The sequence below is a fragment of the Salmo salar genome, chromosome ssa02, assembly GCF_905237065.1.
Source record: "Salmo salar chromosome ssa02, Ssal_v3.1, whole genome shotgun sequence".
NCBI lineage: Eukaryota > Metazoa > Chordata > Actinopteri > Salmoniformes > Salmonidae > Salmo > Salmo salar.
In genome coordinates this window covers 25,489,769-25,513,043 of record NC_059443.1, presented here as the reverse complement: position 1 = coordinate 25,513,043, position 23,275 = coordinate 25,489,769, and the positions used below count along the sequence as shown (strand labels likewise).

General features: G+C 40.8%; 1 protein-coding gene across 4 annotated transcripts; it reads left to right on the top strand.

The window, feature by feature from the left end:
- The first annotated feature begins 526 nt into the window (after positions 1 to 526).
- On the top strand, positions 527 to 12,846 carry LOC106577891 (zinc finger and BTB domain-containing protein 16-A). 4 transcript variants are annotated; one of them, XM_014156333.2, is made up of 6 exons: positions 534 to 628; positions 790 to 850; positions 5,546 to 6,756; positions 8,350 to 8,450; positions 10,445 to 10,618; positions 10,810 to 12,846. In XM_014156333.2, the coding sequence occupies exons 2-6, from the start codon at positions 830 to 832 to the stop codon at positions 11,037 to 11,039; spliced, it is 1,737 nt and encodes a 578-aa protein (XP_014011808.2). In that variant the 5' UTR covers positions 534 to 628; positions 790 to 829; the 3' UTR covers positions 11,040 to 12,846. The 4 variants fall into 4 exon arrangements, with proteins under 4 accessions (XP_014011816.2, XP_014011808.2, XP_045557017.1 ...); XM_045701061.1 differs by having other exon boundaries at positions 790 to 904; positions 10,445 to 10,608; XM_014156324.2 differs by having other exon boundaries at positions 790 to 904.
- Positions 12,847 to 23,275: the final 10,429 nt, after the last annotated feature.

Here is a 23,275-nt window from a genome sequence, read left to right as displayed (position 1 = left end):
CATTAATGATAATAGTTTTCACATTATCCATCTCACACCCACATGAAATGCTGCACCATCAGGCTAATGCATGTGCTATTTCAGGTAGACAGGTTGTAGTTGGGTTCTATGTTGTTACAGCCTCTCCGGCCTCTCTAGTGTTCAACATCCTGTCAAAGCTAAACAAAGTGCAAACGGTTTTCTCTGAGCACTGTACTTCAGCCCATTACAACATTTCAGTAACCTGCGACTGTGATGTGGGTGGGAAAAAATGAATAAGTGTGTGTGCCTTTTAAGATCATAAATATGATTAAAGAGATTAATCTGGCATAACCTGTGCGTAGTTACATTTCAAACTGTCAGTCTCAGCCTAACACTTTATTTTGAAATTAGATAATAAACCAAGATCAATAACTTGCCAGATCAACTCTGTATACTGTAGTAACCAATCATATCTCACGGATGCTCCCATGACAGACCAATCAGGGCTAGATGAGGTTAAGAGGAGGGACTGAGAAGAGAGAAGAGGTAACCACCCTTTCCCTTACCAAAACGGACACCCAGCCAACCCTGTCATTCAACAGCCAGGCCACAATGCGTGTAGGGTCGACACTCTCCACAGTGGGTGGGTTGAGTCACTCGTGAACTGGTGAGTCTCTCCATCGCACTGAACACCTCCGCTTTACTTCACTTTCCGTCCCTGCATGGTCTCCCAAGCCAATTTTTAAAAATGTCTCTCTTTTTCTCTCTCACTTTTTCTCTGTAACTCTTTCTCTTCACTATCTCCTCTCTGTTGCTCCTGTCATCTAGCTGGTGTCTCTGTGGTTTTTAGCTTCAAAAGGTTCCTCGCATGCAACTCCAGCCTTTACATGTGAGTAGAGGAGAGGCCCTCTGGTTTTTCATGTGTTGTCAGAGGATGTTGAAGGTATGTCAGTGCACACTAGGTTTTCTCCTTAGCTTTATGGGCTATTGAGCACATGTAGATTTGCTTGTGGTAATATTGAGGCCTGCATACTGTAGGCCTAATGTCTGTCTGTAGCCCGCTACTGTATGTGTGATATTCAGTAATCATATCGCCATCAGTACCTGATTTCTGATGGGACTGTCCTGTATGGGGATAGCCAGGGAAGATATACTCATTCAACTTTGTGGATCGATTAGTTTGTATGGATGGTTGCATTGATGGTGGATCAAGCTGTTGTTAAAGGTGCTACATGTAACATTTCTACCTGCAATAGTCCTGATGTCAATAATAATGCATTTTACTTCTATAACACATGTCAGTATCAGTAAAGGAACATACAGTCGTGACTCAAATTATTGGCACCCTGATAAAGATGAGCAAAAAAGACTGTATAAAATAAATACAAGCTATGCTGAAAAGATTTTAAAATTGTATTATTTTTACTAATACAATTGCTCAGAAAAATATATTTAGTTTAACAACTAATATTTTCTTTCTCAAAAAGATAGGGGTCAAAATGATTGGCACCCATGTTTTCAATACTCCGGCACCCTCCCTTTGTGAGGGTAACGGCTCTGAGTGTTTTTCTAAAATGTTATAAGAGATTGGAGAACACATTGGGAGGGATCTTAGACTACTCCTCCATACGGAATCTTTCCGGATCATTGATATCCTTTGTCTGTGCTTATGGCCCTCTTCAATTCAAACCACAAGTCCAGAGACTGAGATGATCATTGCAAAATGTTGATTTTGTGGTCAATTAACCATTTCTTTGTGGAATGTTATGTGTGCTTGGAGTTATTGTGCTGTGGCCAGATGACATGAAAGTAGACATCTCTGGCCATGCAAGAAGGATGTGATATACAGAAACGAACCGCATACCTACTGTAAAATATGGAGGTGGATCTTTGATGTTATGGGTCTATTTTGCTTCCACTGGTCCTGGGGCCCTTGTTAAGGTCAATGGCATCATGAAATGTACCCAGTACCAGGACATTTTAGCCACAATCCAGGTTGCATCTGACAGGAGGTTGAATCTTGGCCAGAAGTGGATCTTCCAGCAAGACAATAACTCCAATCACACATCAAATTCCACAAAGAAATGGTTAATTGACCACAAAATCAACATTTTGCAATGGCTCTCTCAGTCTCTGGACTTGAACCCCATTGAAAACCTGTGGTTTGAATTGAAGAGGGCACTCATTCCATTAGCACAGATGAAGGATATCAATGATCTGAAAAGATTCTGTATGTAGGAGTTGTCTAAGATTCCTCCCAATGTGTTCTCCAGTCTCATAAAACATTTTAGAAAAAGGCTCAGTGCCGTTATCCTCACAAAGGGAGGGTGCTGGAGTATTGAAAACTGAGGTGCCAATAATTGTGACCCCTATCTTTTTAAGAAAAAAAAGTATTGTTAAACAAAATCTCTTTCTGTGAGCAAAATTGTATTAGTAGAAAATAATAGGATTTACCCTTTTTCCAGCATACAATATAGCTCAGTATTTGTATTATGTATTTTATACAGTATTTTCTGCTCATCTTTATCAATCATTTCTGTCGTGACTTGATGTCCTACTGGTGGAAATAATAGAATATAATTTTAAAAAATGCACTCATTCAATTCTCTAATATACAGTAAATAGTCAAATTAATGTCAGTAAAGACGTTCTATAAATGTTCACCCTATAAAGTATTACTGTACCAACAAAAATAGGGATGAAGTGATGCTGGAATACATTGTACGATAACTGCTATTCTGCAGCTTCACTTACGCATGAACTTCATTGTCATTTTCGAGAAGGGTGGTCAATTGAATTAAAGCAGTTGCTTCTCAACAATAAGAAATTCAAAAATGTGATTGTAGGATCCCTCATGTTGCGTACAGAAAGTTTAGCAACAACATCTAAATCAGAATATGATAATTTCTATGATCTGTTGTGTCCCCACCACCAATAACCAGTGTTATTGAGCCTTGAATGACTGGCCTTTGTATGTCTGTGTCTTGCAAGGATAATGTATTGCACATTTGTGGACAATGTGAATCCATTATCTGGTGCATAAATACGATATAGGGGGGTGTATATGGTCAATATACCACAGCTAAGGGCTGTTCTTAGGCATGACGCAACGCGGAGCCGTGGTAGATGGCAGCCCCCCCGCACCTCTCTGATTCAGAGGTTGGGTTAAATGCGAAAGACACATTTCAGTTGTATGCATTCAGTTGTACAACTGACTAGGTATCCCCCTTTCCCTTTATTGGCCATACACCATAAACCCCTGAGGTGCCTTATTGCTATTATAAACTGGTTACAAACATAATTAGAACAGTCAAAATAAATGTTTTGTCATACCTGTGGTATACGGTCTCATATACCATGCCTTTCAGCCAATCAGCATTCAGGGCTCGACCTACCCAGTTTATAATATGATATAATCTATAATAATACAGAGGCCATACTGAGGCATCGTATAACAGTTGTCCGTGGCCATCAGTATACTATAGTTGAAGAGAAGTTAGTTTTAGTATTTTCACTCTGGGGTCTATAGACCCATTCAGCAAACAAATCACATTTTGGGTGTTTAGTAATATGTAAGCAAATAAAGGAATATATTACTTAAAATATTGAGTTCATACTTTTGAGAGTGGAACTGAAGCTTTGTTTGACTACGTGTGTGTTGGAAAGAGATTAAGCATCAATTACAGTAACGATGACATTAAAGTGCTGTCATTTCAGTACCGGTATGTCTACTTTCGATCTTATCGACTGTCGCCGTCGGCGGATAGAAATGGAGTTACTGTACTAAGCTGAGGTTACTGTGCCAAAGTGCTCCATGGGACAGTTCTCTCAGAGACAGGTCAGCTGGAGGAGCAGAACAGAGGATACACAACCACACATCACACACATAACTGACCACTTGGATTTTTTTAATGAAGGGGATTTTAATGAGTTCAAAAATAAAGTCAGTTTTAACCTGTTTGCAGTGGTGTAAGTAAAAATACTTTAAAGAACTACTTAAGTAGTTTTTTTCAGTATCTGTACTTTACTATTTATATTTCTGACAACATTTACTTTTACTCCAATACATTCCTTAAGAAAAATATGTACATTTTACTCACATACATTTTCTCTGACACCGAAAAGTACTCGTTATATTTCGAATGCTCAGGCAGGACAGCTATATGGTCCAATTCACGTATCTATTAATATAACACGTTGTCATCCCTACTGCCTTTGATCTGGCTGACTAAATGCAACTACTGCGTTTGTAAATGATGTCTGCGTGTTGGAGAGTGCCGCTGGCTGTCCGTAAATAAGAAAACCAAGAAATTCTTGCCACCTGGTTTGCTTAATATAAGGAATTTGATGTAAAGCATTTTGTTTTACTTTTTACGTATAACAATTTAGTACTTTTTCCACCATTGTAATTAAGTACATTTAAAAACAGATACTTTTAGACTTTTACTCAACTAGTATTTTACTGGATTACTTTTACTTTTACTTTAGTCATTTTCTATTAAGTTATCTTTACTTTTACTCATGTATGACAATTGAGTATTTTTTCCACCACTGCTGTTTAGTAGGATTGTGCACAATATAGTACAGAACTGCGGTTAATCCACTTTTGTAAATTGACGTGACCCATTTCTTTTCGACACAATCCTGTCATATCAAGACTCACTACTGCATGTTCCAATAGCACAATTTGATTTATACCACATACAGCACACTGATACAACTGTAGATGCCTATCTAAACCAAATTACAGTACATTATAGGTTGTTGTTGATCAAACAAACTTGTCGTCTGTCTGTGAAGCCTGTGTGTACTGGCATTAGTCATAGTGTCATATTCTGAGGAGGTTTGTGGCTTCTGAGCGTATACCTGAGAGATTAATTTCAAAGCTGACATGAAACATAACATTTCCACACATCAACCAGATATACAGCCTCCGCCACTTATTTTTTTTTACAGAGGTCAGATATTAGACGTGCTAAAAATATCTGTGAAATATGCTGTACTTCATCAACCACAGAATTGACAGACCTTTTAAGCCCCAGATTGCCACACAAGGACTTCAGGGGAAATGGACTTAAAGATAATATCATGAATGGATATAATTTAATACGACATGTTCTTGAGATTCATTTCACTTCATGCTGCAGACTGTGAAATGCCACTCAATATTTATTGATATGTAACATGATCGACATATCAATTGCTCCTGTAATGTTGAACTTTTTAAGTCATTCTTGCATTGTGTCAGTCCCTTTCGGGCTGTGAATTTCCAAAACCCTAGTAACCAACAGCACATTATCAACCTAACCTACGTCAGCAGGTGATATGATCTGCCATCTGAGTTTCCAACCCCCTCTTCTCTCACCCCTGATAGCTTGAAAACATCCTAAACGTCTGGCATCGATGGAAAAACACTAAGAACCAGAGGCGTGGGATATAATCTATTTATCACAACCGCAATCTCTGCAATTTACCTATTTATACAAATACATTTTCCAACTTGCTATCTGCCATTTTTATTTCTCAGAAACATTACAAAAAATGATCACATTTAGATAATTTCACTGTCTCCTTTTTCCTATAGGTTGAATGGCGTTGTCTCAAACAGTTTCCAAACCATCTCCGATCCACCTGCCCAGCTTCTCTTCCCATCACTCCTCCCTTCCTCCTCCAGACTTCTAAGATGATCCGAGTTCACAACACCCAGTACTCCCTCTTCCTGCGCCAGGCAGATGTCCTGCGTCGCTCGGGGACGCTGTGTGATGCTGTTATCTCAGTGGAGAGCCAGGTGTTCAGGGCCCATCGGCTGGTGCTGGCCTGCGCTAGCAAAACCCTGGAGCATCAGCTCACCCTGCAGGCTGCATACTCAAACCAGCCCGATCGCCTCGACCAACCTCACCACTGTAGTCTGGAGCTCCTCTCTCCACACACCTTCCAGCAGGTCCTGGACTTTGCCTACACCGAGACACTGGAGGTCCCTGTGGATGATCTGCCCCAGCTTCTGAGGGCCGCCAAGCTCCTGGAGATGCATTCCCTGGAGGAGCAGTGTCGCAGCCAGCTGAAGAGAAATCGGGGGTGCCTGAAGAGAGAGAGAAGAGAGTTGAGAGAAATAAGAGAAGTGAGAGGAACGAAAGAAACTGGAGAAATGACAGAAACAAGAGTTCAGATAACAGAGGAGAGAGATGAGAAAGAATCCCTGAAAGGAAGTCCCATTCCAGAAGAGGGGGATCCCCAGACAATTCCCTCCATTGATCTGGAGCCCCAGAGCAGCCCATTCACTGAGGACCCCACTCTTCCTGACACTAGGGATAACTCCTCTGGTTCATCACCACCACAGAGAAAAAGGCCAAAGCTACTCACACCCACACTAGTGGCCACCACACCGCCTCCATCCAGAGACAGTGTCATCGCCACCACTGCTGCCACCATCCAACCCCCTCCTCCTCCTCCCCCAGCGTCGAGGATCATGTGGCACCAAGTCAACACCCTGAGGAGGATGGCCTTGAACTATAACGACATCCTAGCAGCCAGTTCCTCTTCCCTTCACCCCTCACAGCACGTGGTGACATACCCCTTCCACCTCTCCACTCCCCACATGTACCCCCTGCTAACGTCCTCACGCCCACCCCAGGTCCACAGCGCCGTCCTGGGCTACCCGGGCTTCCTGCATCCATACCACCACCCCCTGTTCTCTGGGTCCCGGGAGCTGGGGGACATCCTGAAGCAAGGTCTGCTGGGAAAAAGAGACCCGATGGATAAAGTGTTGATAGGTGGAGCACTAGGGGAAGGGCAAAGGTAAGACCGCTCTGGAGGGGTTTTATACTACGGACGTTTCAGTTTTCATTCTTCTCCTTCTTTCCCTGTTCTCATTTCTACAATATAGTTCAGAATCTCCCTAATTTGCTTACATTAAGTAGCACATATCGACACAGCTATCTGACTCATTGTCGTTTGGGTGGATCTGAGTGAAAGTTCTCCTGCTCTTTCCTACAAGCAGAGTTTCCCCTGTCTCCAGTTAACCCTCTCCTGTCTGTCATATTCACATGATGTATATTATGGATGTAGATGGTCATTCATATTAGCTGTGTCCAAACCACAGAACAGCTGCTGAAGTCATGTTATGTGGTCTGTCCCTTGATGGTGGCATTACATTGTATCTGGTTTTACAGTGAAGCTACTTCCTCTTTTCTAATGCAGAGACATGAAGTACAGTAGGGTGTAAATGAAAGGCTCTATAAAGCAGTTTTCCACATAGTATCTAAAGGGGGAGCCCCCTTAGTTTCTCCCCTCCCTTGCAAATATCAACCATGAAAGACATTCAGATCCACTATAGATCGGTTACAAACTGTTTCAGTCCTGTTCTTAATTAAACAATGTCTGCCTATTTTATATTTATTTAACTTTTATTTAATCAGGGGAGTCCATTGAGCCCTGAGGACAACAAATTTAACACGAACATTCCAATAAAAATAATATATAAAGAAATTAGGTTTACAATTTGGTATAAGGTCCCCGTAATACACATTGCACACACACACACACACACACACACACACACACACACACACACACACACACACACACACACACACACACACACACACACACACACACACACACACACACACACACACACACACACACACACAACATGATACATACTGCACTCCCTCAGATATCACCTTGATCCCCAGGTCAGAAATAACATGTGGCTCAGATCAGAGTACTACAAAGTACTACAGAATGAGTGTAAGTAGTCTTAAAACTGTGTTTATGTGATCCTGTTTCAGTGTGGAAACTGTCGGTCGTCAACATCTCTCTGACTTCCTCCTCCCTCCTGTTGCTGATCTCTGAGGTTTATCTGATATCTGTGTCCATTTCATTTAGGTGGCGCAGGAAACCATCTAGCAGACTTTGTAGCAGATTTGTCACTTTTGTTTATTTGGGGGATTTTAGGGCCACAAAGAGCGTTACCATTCTTCCTTTAATCTCTGAAAAATCATTCACCTATGGTTTTTCAGTCTAGCTAACAAAGTGCGTCAGATGCTGTGGAAAGTCCCTTTTCTATGTGACACTAAACATACAGTACCATTGTAACGCTTGGCCTCTTCCTCAGAACCCCAACCTACGACAGTTGGGTGCTTACGTTTGACATCAATAGACAGGTACATATAGCCTGCGGTTGGAGAGGCAGGGGAGAAGGACAGGATGTCTAAAGATGGTGTGCAAGTCAATCTGCTTTGGCCTGACATTCATTGCAACACATCAACTGGGTTATCTAATAGTGGTTCGGTGACCACCATGCTCGCGTGTTTGCCTTACAACAGTTACATTGACTCTTGTCCTTGAAATAAAGTTTTATTTTGAACCTGTCTTCTATGGGGCCAGATACTCCCAGGAGCATCCAGCAAGAACCCAGGACTGTCAGCACTGCAGCAAGGTCCTCCTGGGCAGCTCATGGCTGCAGGCCTCAACCACTAACCCCTCAGGTACTGTAATGTCACAACATTCACTCAGTGCTTTTTCACTAGACCTCTAACTGGGATACATTGCAAAAAGCATAATCTCAAAATGTGAATATTGTATTGGGAGCTGTACAGAACTAAGACGTGACTGTATTCTTAATATTCTAATGGATACATGGCAGTGACATTTCTAACAAAGTGTGACCCTTAACCTCTATTGTCATAGGGACAGAGCATATAGGAAACATGAGAGAGAGAAGAGTGCCTGAGGGAGAACGAGAGAGAGAGTAAGAGAGTGAGAGAGAAAGAGTGGGGGTGATAAAGGAGAGGAGAGAGAAGCATGTCTTATGAAGAACGAGAGAAAGAGAGTGAAAGAGTGGGGGAGAGAGAAAGGGTAAGAGAGAGAGAGAGAGTGAGAGAAAGAGAGTGCGAGAGAGAGAAGTGTGCCTTAGGGAGAACGAGAGTGAAAGAGTGAGAGAGAGAGAGGGAGAGCAAGAGTGTGTGAGAGAGAGAGGGAGAGAGATACAGAAACAGAAAGACAGACAGAGTGAGTGAGTTGTGGCTTTGTGCTGGCGGTGCAGCAGTGCGGTAAGCTGGCAGAACAAACAGTACGCTCTGCAATGTGCTGGTGGTTTTGATACAGTGCCAAAGGGACAAAAAGCTTACATCTTTTTTCCCCTCTATGTAGGGTGGTCAAATCAGCCTCACATCTTTACAGTCTGTGTTTGTGTGATGGGGTTACCACTGTCACTCGCTCGTTACAGTACGACTGAGAGACGGTATTCATGTGACTCGAGATTATCTCCACTGATTGTCTCCACCAAATTGAATGGAGAGCCAAGAGTAACACATTTCGTTGAATAATGAGTGTTTCACTGACTTCAACTGGTCACTTTTATCAGGCTTGATCATTTTAGTCCCCATAAGTGGGATACTTATCAAGCTTAGACATCAGAGGTTTGTGCGTTCTAAGCGAGAGGCCAAGGAAGGTTTGGACAGGAAGCTAATTGAGAACAGGCTGAATTGTAGCGATAGAGGAGTGAACACTTTATTGTGGTCTTGGTCCTTGCTCTCCCCCACCTCTCTCTCTCTCTCTCTCTCTCTCCCTCTCTCATCATCTCCACCCCCCCAGCCCCCCACCCCTATTCAGCATCCTGTATGTGTTCTACAGGGCCCCATAGTGATACTGTTTTACACAGTTACTAACTGCCACCAAAGGGCTAGAGAGCTGACAGCTCTACTTCAGAATCACACCTCGGTCAGATTATAGAGAAATACAAAGGTACACGATGAGAGGAAACCAAGGTTCTTCTTGTCAATTTGAACCTCGTGAAAGGATGTGGTGTATTTATAAAACTATCTCTGATAAAAGGAGGTCTTATTTATCGTTATCTAGGTGTGACAAACAAAATTATGCTACATAACAGTTGTATAATACCATTTCATACAATACCCACTGTAATAAAATAAAATAAAGTAATCTTTGAACTTATCGTCACAAAAGAAGACAACAAAAAATGTTTGAGTGAAGAAGGTTGCTGCTATGACAACAGTGAGCCTTTACAGTCATGAGTGTGACCCCTGTCCTACAGAGAATCCATCTGCATGCAATGTGGCTGAGCTCACATCACCCTTTAGTGCTATTAGTAGGTCATCACTCTGGCCTGACACTATTGTTTAATCGGGTAATGGTCACCAATGATTGTGCTGATAAATATAGACATGTGAGAAAACAATTAACCCATACACCCAATTATACAGGCTGCAGTGGGGAGCACAGGGGGAAAGTCAGGAGAAGAAACACATTACAGAATAGAAATGGAGCTAAGCTAGGTTCATTAATACTGATGTTCAGTGGACGGTTCTGTCTGTATACACATAATGTATATTCATGTAAAGTTAACTATAACTAATTATAAGTTACTCATCACAAGATACTAAATGAAAAAATGAATTTATATGACATGGAATGATTACAATTCTACCCCCACCCCCTCTTGTTGCTCTCTCCTCCCCAGGCTCAGGTGAGACTTCTCTGGGGTGTAAGTACTGTGATCGTGGCTTCAGGGTGGAGAGGTCACTGCCGTCCCACCGGCGAGATCAGGGAGGAGAGAAGCCCTACCAGTGTAAACGCTGCTCCAAGAGGTTCAGCCTCAAACACCAACTGGATACACACCATCGGGTACACACAGGTATTATATCCCCCTGTGTGTGTGTGTGTCTGTGTGTGTGTGTGTGTGTGTGTGTGTGTGTGTGTGTGTGTGTGTGTGTGTGTGTGCGCGTGTGGTTGGGGGTGTGGGTGTAGGTGTAGGCGTGGGTGTGTGTTTCAATGTGTCAGTCATTGTGTATGTGCTTGCCTGCTCACTCTCAATGTCAACCCCAGGAGAGAAGCCGTTTGAGTGCCGTCTGTGTGGCCAGCGGTCAAGGGACTACTCAGCCATGATCAAGCACCTGCGGACCCACGGCGGGGCCACACCCTACCAGTGTACTGCCTGCCTGGAGTTCTGTAGCAGCCTGGCTGCCATGCAGAAACACCTGAAGAACCACCCGCTGCAGGACTTCGCCCCAGACTGGACCATCAGCAGCACCTACCTGTACACATGCCATACCTGAGCTAGCTTGAAGGCAAATGTAATGTCAACAGAGAATCATTTTACTGCCAAACAAATACATCTCAGGGAGACTAACTCAAAGCATGTAATGTACATACATGGTAACAAGACACCAGTTACCGTAGAATTTATCCATGTACTCCAAAAGTGCATGGAGTACGTCAATGCATATTTCCACCACTAGAGGGACACTGGGTCTCAGAAAAGAATGTAAAACATGTCTAGCATCAGCAGCATTATCATTATCAAGCACAGTATTATTACCATTCTATCATGGCTGCACCTGAAGAGTCAGTCACTTACAAGAGACAAGGAAAGGAAACATCAAGACTATTTAGAGGCAGCAAAAAATGTGTCCTTGTTTCATACGAATGTTTCCATCTATGTTTGGCCGTTATCTCTCTCAAGACGACTTGGAGCAATCCTTTTGTACGCAAATTCTTGATTTTCATTTAGCCATATGTGTTTAGTACATTTACATCTTGTTCGATTCATATTTACAGTGCCTATAGAGTCTGCACCTCCTGGAATTTCTTTGCACTTTTTTTGTGTTACAAAGTAGGATAGAAATATATTTAATTTTATTTTTTGAATCATTAATCTACACAAAATACTCCCTAATGTCAAAGTGAAAAGAAAATTCTACACATTTTTATAAATTAATAACAATTAAATAACTAAAATATAGTAGCTGCAGAAGTACTCATCCCCTTTGTTTAGGCAAGCCTAAATAAAGTAAAATTTGTCTTAACAAATCACATAAGTTCTATGGACTCCCTCTGTGTGAAATAACAGGGGTTGACATGATTTTTGAACGACTACCCCTTGCTCTGTCCTCCATACATACAACATATGTAAGGTCCCTCAGCCAAGTATTGAATTTGAAGCACAGATTCAACTACAAAGACCAGGGAGCTTTTTGAAAGCCTCATAAAGAAAACCAGTGATTGGTAGATGGGTAACAATAACAAATCAGACATTGAATATATCTTTAAGCATGGTCAAATTAATAATTATGCTGTGGATTACGTATTAAACCACCCAGACACATCAAAGATGCAGTCGTCCTTCTGATCTGAGCTGCAGGACAGTAAGGAAACTGCTTAGGGATATTATTATGAGGTCATTGGTGATTCTAAAACAGCTACAGAGTTCAATGGCTGTGATGGGAGAAAACTTAGGATGGATCAACAACATTGTAGTGACTTCACAATAATGACCTAAATGACAGAGTGAAAAGAAGAATACAAATATACAGAATAAAAATAATCCAAAACATGCATAAAGGCACTAAAGTAATACTGCAACAACAACAAAAACATGGCAAAGGAATACACTTTTTGGCCTAAATGCAAAGCCTTATAATGTACTTATCTAATCAAGGTATATTAGTGTCTTCCACTTTGATATTAGAGTATTTTGTGGAGGCCATTGACCAAAAAAATACAATTAAATCCATTTTAATTCCACTTTGTAACACAATATAATGTGAATAAATCCAAGGGGGGTGTAGCCTTTCTATAGGCACTGTATATTTGCTTTAGCCTGTTGCTATTTTAATGATAGTATTGATATAATAAATGTACAGGCAGATGGCCTGTTTTTGTATTGATTGTAGATCCTCACACAGTCACACCCAACAACAAAGAAACAGTAGCCTGTCAAACCTTAATGACCATTGATTTGCTCTGAACTTGAGTATGAATGCGTTTTGGCATAAATTACACAGCAGCTGGCATGCAGATTGTATTTGCAATTATTATCTTTTCAGAGAATAAATGTTTTAAATAAATATTTATTTATTTTGACAGGTTGTCTGTGTCAGTGTTCTACCATTTTACTTACAGTACTTTTTAGATAAAACTATGATCTCATTATTAAACAATATCTAACATCTTATTCATCTGGTCCAAACAATCCTCATAATTTATCTGAAATATCTATCTGAAAAGCAGTATTCACTAAGGTAGCACTTTAAACAATCAACGCAACGGTCAGTCTTAAATAAACGAATGTTCTACATTTAAAATTACAGTTGCTTATTATTTTTAATTAAAATATTTTAGGCGATTATAATCAGTTAATGTGGAAACCTGAGAGCACCTGATATCACAGAGTAGTGATCTGATCCTGGCTCCCATCACACTCGTTCACTTCACCCGTTCCTCTTGGATGTTGTCTATAGTGAAACCCCCACGGTGCGACGGCCGCTTCTCCTCTCCCTTTCCCTCTTCTCTGTCTCTCTCCGCCCAGTCAACACAGTTCTCCGAGTCGTCGCTGGCCTTGGAGGGTGCGAAGAGCGTACACTCCACCAGGACGTTAAACTGCTTGGTCTCGCGGGCGCTGCAGTGGGGTGGAGTGGAACCGACGCAGGTCCACCCGGAAGGAGCCCTTCTCCAGGGTCATGCATGGCTCACATCGAGCCCCTCATTCTATCAATTACATTTCAATTTAAGGCCTTTATTGGCATGGAAAACATATGTTAACATTGCCAAAGAAAGTGAAGTAGATAAACTAAAGTCTATGTAGGAGATATTCGCTTGGCACATCATACCTGGGAGAGGAATACAGTCAGTCCAGTCATTGCATCTGGAAATTTTAGAAAACAAGCTACTGAATACTTTCTGCTGCATAGCCCTCCAAGGCAATGAATTGCAACTGATCTTAATAAAGTTATACATAATTTGAACTACATTTTACCAATTACCCTATTCTGCCACAAGAGGGCACTATGAGCCAAAACCTGCATCTGTTACTTAAGGTTGTTCATAATAACCAGTCTCTTTGATACCACTGCTCCTTAAATTCTACTGTATGTTATAAACCGCGCTCCCCTTCCGATGCATAGAGCAAAAACCTGAAATTATAATTGCCCATATAATAGGCCCAATTAAATGAGATACGCATGGTAAGTTGTTGTATGGTTACTTCGGGAATATTTACTCATCATGGCGATAAACGGCGAGGAATTTATTATACAATGGTTATCATAACAATTGCAGAATAAATAATACACAATACATATCATAATATGATAAATGTATTATGTTTATAAATTAAATATTGTCTACTCGAGAAATGATAAATTACAGACGTAGCCTACAAATGGCAATGGAAAAGGTGAACCTCTGTTCTACTATTAAACTGTGCTTCGGAATGGATCGCATAGAGCAAAATACTTTAACTAGCTTATCTATTTACTACTGTGAAGTGAATACAATTAAATAAGAGATTAAGCCTATCCTTACTTGTTGTAGGCTTATAGGGTTTTCAGGAGTATAAAACCACCACAGGCAGAGCATTTGAGGAATTTATTCTGCAACATCATGGAAATCAAATAATAGGTAATAGATGCCAATTTCTAATTATTTTAGAATGGAAAGATAAAATACATACATTTTCGCTGTTCTCACGAACGGCAAATGATTTCATCTTGTTATTATAGCGTATTTAGATACATGTTCTTTTTAGGAATAAGAGCGTCATCATATTTTCCCCATTTCACAAGGCTAGGCTATTGCATTTGGCTTCTTGCAATGCAATACTTCAACCACTAGAAACTGTGCTTACACATGGTCTAAAGTTTGCGGGAAGATAAGCACATTCTCCCATCAAGTTGAGTTTTTATAAATGCCAACTTTTGAGTGAAAACTGTCGCACTATTTTGGGGCATATTTTGTGCATATGCAATGTTTATAAATGAGGCCCCTGGTCACTTCAACACTGTGTTAAGTACAGTACTCCAACAGTGCTCACTCAACACATCAGTCACAGTTAACATATGGCAAAACATGCCATAATTAAAAGGGAAAGACACCCATATCTCTGTTGTCTGCAGTTATGCCAAATGTCTCCATTTTCTTTAGAGGTTGCATTTGGGCATTTTCTGATCCAGAGACTCTCTTTGGAAGGCTTCAACCTAAAATAAAACCTGCCTGAATAATTTACAAATCTTGTTGTGTCACTGCCACTTGCATAGTTGTGTCACTGCCACTTGCATAGTCAGGGACATCACATAAAGTACTTTCCTACAAACATGTACCTAAATCAAATCAAATGTATTTATATAGCCCTTCTTACATCAGCTGATATCTCAAAGTGCTGTACAGAAACCCAGCCTAAAACCCCAAACAGCAAGCAATGCAGGTGTAGAAGCACAGTGGCTAGGAAAAACTCCCTAGAAAGGCCAAAACCTAGGAAGAAACCTAGAGAGGAACCAGGCTATGAGAGGTGGCCAGTCCTCTTCTGGCTGTGCCGGGTGGAGATTATAACAGCACATGGCCAAGATGTTCAAATGTTCATAAATGACCAGCATGGTCAAATAATAATAATTATAGTAGTTGTCGAGGGCGCAACAAGTCAGTAACACAAGAGTAAGTGTCAGTTGGCTTTTTCATAGCCGATCTTTGAGAGTATCTCTACCGCTCCTGCTGTCTCTAGAGAGTTGAACACAGCAGGTCTGGGACAGGTAGCATGTCCGGTGAACAGGTCAGGGTTCCAGCAGGTCTGGGACAGCAGGTCTGGGACAGGTAGCACGTCCGGTGAACAGGTCAGGGTTCCATAGCTGCAGGCAGAACAGTTGGAACTGGAGCAGCAGCACGGCCAGGTGAACTGGGGACAGCAAGGAGTCATCAAGCCAGGTAGTCGTGAGGCATGGTCCTAGGGCTCAGGTCCTCCAAGAGAGAGAAAGAAAGAGAGAAAGAGAGAGTTAGACTAGACTACTCCCTAGTCTAACTGGCAGCAACCCACCAATCAATAACCATATAAAACCATGTGCAACAGAACCACTCTGTTAGCATTTCCTCTACACACTGCTGAGATCAGATATACAGTCTGGAGTTGTCCTGGGAACAGTGTTTACAGCAGTAGAGGGATTTAGTAGACAGATAAAGACAGAGTAGGGTGGGGGAGAGACTGTGGATCTAAACCTGTCCACTCAAACAGGGCCTGTTGCTCTATCCAGAGACCAACTTACTGTTAACGCACATATGAGGTGAATGCAGGATTTGAACCCACAGCCATGCTGTCGTGTCCGCACCTTTGTGTCCATGCTCCGACTTATCTTCTCTAAACCAGTGCACATAAAAACACATGGAAAAACAATGGAGTCCACCTGGAAAGCATCTTGTCTTTATTTGGTGACACGAAATACCTCACTGGGGGGGATTTATGAGGTTGTTCTTTCAAAGATTATTTAACTCCTTCAGCACAAGGAAACACAAACAACATTTGGGAATACATTACAAAATTTGAAAAAAAAATGTAATGTAATCTGTTAAAAAATACATTTATATACGAATTTGCCTAGTAAAATGTTGATACTCCAAACACAAGGTAAAGGTAGCCAGGTCGGTCTACACTCCATCCCTACAGTCCAGGAATTGACCATCGGTCAATGCGTCTGTCTGTCTGTCGAGGCAGACATACTTGCTTATACTATCCTTTTAGTCTGGTTACACATATTTGGCTTTTAAACAGTGGCAGTCTGTGACGTTTATACATAAAAAAATAAATAAATTATGAACATGGCCTTATTTTTATTACAGCATATTGGATAACTGTCATTCATATTCCATTCACCCAGTTCAATGTAACAGCGATAGGTTAAGGCTAGTGCATGATACTCAAATATTTTCCATACCCATAATGAGGTTGATACAACCTAGCCTATGAATGAAAGTTTACAACATACAGTAGGTGTATAGGTCAAAAGAAATCTGAGTAATCAAGGTGACAGACATTAACACATTCAATACTGCTTTGCACACTATTGCCTGTATCTAGCTGATCTAGGGTGTAATCATTAGTCCAACAGTTGCAAACAAGAGTTTCTATTGGACAAATTCAGGTATGTTTATCCCAATTTCGTTCTGTTTGCTTCCGTTTAAGAAGTGTTTTTCAACAGAATCGGTGGAATTTATACACCCCTGGTCACACGCAAATACAGTTCACTTTCATAGCAGCCACATACAAACAGCATGATCTCTTTGTTGTATAATTCCTTCTTGCATCTAGGCGCTCTCCTCCTCTCACCTTCTTCCCTTCGCTTATGGACTTCAGTGTACAACACCATCAGCTTTCTCTGACCTGGTAAAAAAAACTTTCCAAGCCAAAACTTCATAACATAACTATTAAAACTTCTTAGGGATAGCCCCCTTTTTAAAATTTTCACCTAAAATGACATACCCAAATCTAACTGCCTGTAGCTCAGGCTCTGAAGCAAGGATATGCATATTTTTGGTACCATTGAAAGGAAACACTTTAACGTTTGTGGAAATGTGAATTGAATGTAGGAGAATTTAACACAATAGATCTGGTAGAAGAAAATACAAAGAAAAAAACAACCGTTTAAAAAAAAAAATCTACTACCATATTTGAAATGCAAGAGAAAGGTCCCAAATCTAGCCATCTCTATGGTTGTCATTCCGATGGTGTCCACAAGAGGGCAGCAGTGTATGTGCAAAGATTCAGACTGATAACTTGAAGTATGAGCAAGCTACATGACATTTAGTGTGAAGTCACCCAGCAACATTTGGGCAAATCGTGAAGGACACATTTACATTACATTTTTCTGCAAGAATATTGTCAAATCTGTATACTTGGACTTTGATTTAGCTTTTCCAGTATTAGTAGCCATATTGTAAGTTCAACATTTGTAAAACACCCAGGTTTCATAACTTCATAACTCTCCATATTCTTGCAATTTTTACCCAAAAGGAAAAGGCTAGCTGTCGCACAAGGTTAGCAGAAACATTGTGCGACAGATACGGGGTTACAGCATACTCCTCCCAGCTCATTGGCTATATACAGTTGAAGTCGGAAGTTTACATACACTTAGGTTGGAGACATTAAAACTTGTTTTTCAACCACTTCACAAATTTCTTGTTAACTAACTATAGTTTTGGCAAGTCGGCTAGGACATCTATTTGTGCATGACACAAGTAATTTTTTCCAACAACTGTTTACAGACATATTATTTCACTTATAATCAATCACTGTATCACAATTCCAGTGGGTCAGAAGTTTACATACACTAAGTTGACTGTGCCTTTAAACAGCTTGGAAAATTCCAGAAAATGATGTCATGGCTTTAGAAGCTTCTGATAGGCCAATTGACATCATGTGAGTCAATTGGAGGTGTACCTGTGGATGTATTTCAAGGCCTACTTTCAAACTCAGTGCCTCTTTGCTTGAAATCATGGGAAAATCAAAAGAAATCAGCAAAGACATCAGAAAAAAAATTGTAGACCTCCATAAGTCTGTTTCATCCTTAGGAGCAATTTCCAAATGCCTGAAGATACCACGTTCATCTGCACAAACAATAGTACGCAAGTATACACACCATGGGACCACGCAGCTGTCATACCGCTCAGGAAGGAGACGCGTTCTGTCTCCTAGAGATGAACGTACTTTGGTGCGAAAAGTGCAAATCAATCCCAGAACAACAGCAAAGGACCTTGTGAAGATGCTGGAGGAAACGTGTACAAAAGTATCTATATCCACAGTAAAATGAGTCCTATATCGACATAACCTGAAAGGCAGCTCAGCAAGGAAGATGCCACTGCTCCAAAACCGCCATAAAAAAGCCAGACTACGGTTTGCAACTGCACATGGGGACAAAGATCGTACTTTTTGGAGAAATGTCGTCTGGTCTGATGAAACAAAAATAGAACTGTTTGGCCATAATGACCATCGTTATGTTTGGAGGGAAAAGGGTGATGCTTGCAAGCAGAAGAACACCATCCCAACCATAAAGCACGGGGGTGGCAGCATCATGTTGTGGGGGTGCTTTGCTGCAGGAGGGACTGGTGCACTTCACAAAATAGATGGCATCATGAGGGGGGAAAATTATGTGGATCTATTGAAGCAACATCTCAAGACATCAGTCAGGAAGTTAAAGCTTGGTCGCAAATGGGTCTTCCAAATGGACAATGACCCCAAGCATACTTCCAAAGTTGTGGCAAAATGGCTTTAAGGACAACAAAGTCAAGGTATTGGAGTTGTAATGTCGTGTGTGTAGGTGGCAGGGAAGTCAGGTGCAGGAGAATCGAACTTGGTATAAATGGAGTAGTTTAATAGCGTTCAACAAAACAAAAAAAACCAAAAAAAGTACATAATAAATAAAAGTGGGTACAAGAATCCGTCGCGCACCAATCCATAATACACGAGCATACAAACAAAACAATCTCTGACAAGGACATGAGGGGAAACAGAGGGTTAAATACACATGTCATGAATGGGATTGGAACCAGGTGTGTAGGAAGACAAGACAAAACCAATGGAAAATGAAAAATGGATCAATGATGGCTAGAAGACCGGTGACGTCGACCACCGAGCACCGCCCGAACAAGGAGAGGCATCGACTTCGGCAGAAGTCATAACAGCAGTGGCCATCACAAAGCCGTGACCTCAATCCTATAGAAAATGTGTGGGCAGAACTGAAAAAGCGTGTGCGAGCAAGGAGGCCTACAAACCTGATTCAGTTACACCAGCTCTGTCAGGAGGAATGGGCCAAAATTCACCCAACTTATTGTGGGAAACATGTGATAGGCTACCCGAATCGTTTGACCCAAGTTTAAATTGTTTAAGGCAATGCTACCAAATACTAATTGAGTGTATGTAAACTTCTGACCCACAGGGAATGTGATGAAAGAAATAAATCATTCTCTCTACTATTATTCTGACATTTCACAATCTTAAAATAAAGTGGGGATCCTAACTGCCCTAAGACAGGGAATTTTTACTAGGATTAAATGTCAGGAGTTGTGAAAAGCTGAGTTTAAACTTATTTGGCTAAGGTGTATGTAAACTTCCAACTTCAACTGTAGCTAGCTTTGTTTGACCCCGATTGGTGCTTATTTGACAAAGTTACAGTCAATCAAGTGAAGGTCTTCCCTGTGGCTCAGTTGGTAGAGCATGGTGTTTGCAATGCCAGCATGGTGTGTGCAACGCCAAGGTTGTGGGTTTGATTCCCACGGGGGGCCAGTACAAAAGAATTATAATAAAATAAAAATGCATGAAATGAAATGTATGCATTCACTACTGTAAGTTGCTCTTGATAAGAGTGTCTGCTAAATGACTAAAATGTAAATGTAAGACCACCCGTGTCATTGGCGCGCCATTAAGGCGTCGCTCTCTGACCAAATTTGGTGTCTTATAGGATATACTACACTCCTAATGATATAGTGAAGTCTGGTTACGTTCTAGGATCTCTGAGGAATAAATATGAACATAATTTGACTGGTTGAAACAACGTTTAGGCTTAGCTTTTCACAGATTCCTTTCTTTGCAAGTTGAACGAATGGAAATGCAAAGTCGATCATGCATGCTATTTGGACATTTTTAGGATATGAAAAATGATTTTATCTAAGAAAATGACACTTCATGATATCTCTGGGACCCTTGGGATGATAAATCAGAGCAAGATTTCAGAATGTAAGTACACATTTCATCTTCAGATGTGAATTTATCAAACCTATCGCGGTGAAAAAAGTGTTTTGTTGTTAGGAGCTCTCCTCAAACAATAGCATGCCATGTTTTTGCAGTAATAGCTACTGTAAATTGGACAGTGTAGATATATTAACAATAATTTAAGCTTTCAGCCGGTATAAGACACTTATATGTACCGACATTTGTTGTTTCTCTAAAATCTGCGATCGTGACACACGGCGCTGCATGATTTACAACTGTCCCGTTGACGGGACGCCTATCCCTAAGATATTTTAACCGCTACACACAGCCTACATCGTTGTCACCATATTAACATCATAGTTAACATAGCTACTAGAACTAATGCGTTAGTAAACATGCTACAAACATGCAGTGCAGTGTACAGTAAGCACCTACATCGGCGGGCCCCGGTGGCAATAAATTAATAAAACCAAAAGCTTACTTCGACTTGGAAGAGTTCCAGTGTTTGATAGCCATTGCCAGCTAGCTAACCTAGCATCCCTCTCTGTTTGAGTCAGATGTTTGAGTAGGCTAAACTAGCTAGCTGCATTTGCTAGTTAAGTGAAGGTGAAAGTTTAAAAAATATAACAAAATATAGCTCTCTCTCCCTCTCGCTTCTCCTTAATTTAGGAATAAATTAATTTGTTAAAAACTGTTATACTATTGTTTTTCTCTTTTTGAGTCAACTACTCACAACATTTTATGCACTGCAGTGCTAGCTGGCTATAGCTTATGCTTTCAGTACTAGATTCATTCTCTGATCCTTTGATTGAGTGGACAACATGTCAGTTCATGCTGCAAGAGCTCTGCTAGGTTGGATGATGTCCTCCGGAAGTTGTCATAATTACTGTGTAAGTCTATGGAACGCTGTGAGACCCACAAGCCTACTAGGTTTTGTATTGAAGTCAATGTGCCCAGAGAAGGATGGAAACTAGATTTCCCCTGGCTACACCATGGTGCTACACCAGAGAGTGCTGTTGAGGCTACTGTAGACCTTCATTGAAAAAACGTGTGTTTTAATCAATTACTTAGTGACATTTGAATATATTTTGTATAGTTTTATCTAAAAAGTTTAACTTTTAAATGCTTCACTTTTTTTATTTTTATGAAATTCACTGAAGAGACCTTCATTAGAGGCAGAGGATCCTCCACTGCCTTTAACTAATGAATAAGATGAACAAATAACTTAGACTGCATTTACACAGGCAGCCCAATTCTGTTTTTTTTTATTTTTTATTAATTGGTCTTAATTGGCTCAGCTCTTTTGCCCATAATTGAGCAAAAGATCAGAATTGGGCTGCTTGTGTATGTATCTCATATCTAATAAATAAGCAGAGGCCTAATGTAGTTGAGCTCTATCTTCTAGCATGTAGCCACCTCCCACAATCCAACCCTCCTACCCTTTTCCAGGGCCGGCAGCAAAACGAATCAGTTGGACGGGCCTTTGATTTCCAAACGGGGACACATTTTTTCATGGGACCTGCAAAAAAATTCTAAAAACCTGTTTTTGCTTTTTCATTATGGGTATTTTGTGTAGATTGATGAGGGGGGAAAATGATTCAATCCATTTTAGAATAAGGCTGTAATGAAACAAAATGTGGAAAAAGTCAAGGGGTCTGAATACTTTCCGAATGCACCGCAGCTAGACCTACTGCCACACATGCACTACCCAAATTGGGGCTTCCCAAACACACTTGTGATTTGAAGCAATCCATAGATAAAAAATAAACAAATGATCCACCGTGGCAATATCATGCTCTCTGGTGAAGTATTTGAATTATTTTATTTAGACAGGAGTAATTATATAATTTTGGCGCAACATCAATTTACTTTAGGGCAATCCAGCATCCTAACAGTGCACTTTTCACCCACCAACTTTCCTTTACAATTTGCAAGGTGCTGAAACCAGAGATCTGTATATAATGATGAGATGTTCATGTCTCCGCCCTTAAAATGGGAGTCTTTGTTCCAAAGGCAGGAAGGCAGGCGACAAGTTTAGGTCTGCATATTATTCCCATAGAAACTAATTGGGCTTATTCTGGACAGATTTTGGTGAGAGTGAGCCCTCTCACTTCATCGCTTCCTTTGTGCTGAAACGATATCACCAGAGAAAGCACAAACACAAACAGACCCCACAGACCCCCAGGACAGCAACACAATTAGACACAACCAAATCATGAAAAAACTAAAAGATAATTACTTGACACATTGGAAAGAATAAAAAAAACTGAGCAAACTAGAACGCTATTTGGCCCTAAACAGAGAGTACACAGTGCTAGAATATCTGAACATTGTGACTGACCCAAACATAAGGAAAGCTTTGACAATGTACAGACTCAGTGAGCATGGCCTTGCTATTGAGAGAGACCTGGCTCTCAACAGAAAACAGGCTATGTGCACACTGCCCACAAAATGAGGTGGAAACTGAGCTGCACTTCCTAACCTCCTGCCAAATGTATGACCATATTAGAGACACATCTTTCCCTCAGATTACAATGACCCACAAAGAATTCGAAAACAAACCCGATTTTGATAAACTCCCATATCTATTGGGTGAAATACCACAGTGTGCCATCACAGCAGCAAGATTTGTGACCTGTTGCCACAAGAAAAGGGAAACCAGTGAAGAACAAACACCATCGTAAATACAACCCATATTTATGTTTATTTATTTTCCCTTTTGTACTTTAACTATTTGCACATTGTTAGCACACTGTATATAGACACAATGTGACATTTGAAATGTCTTTATTCTTTTGGAACTTCTCTTGTTTATTATCTACTTCA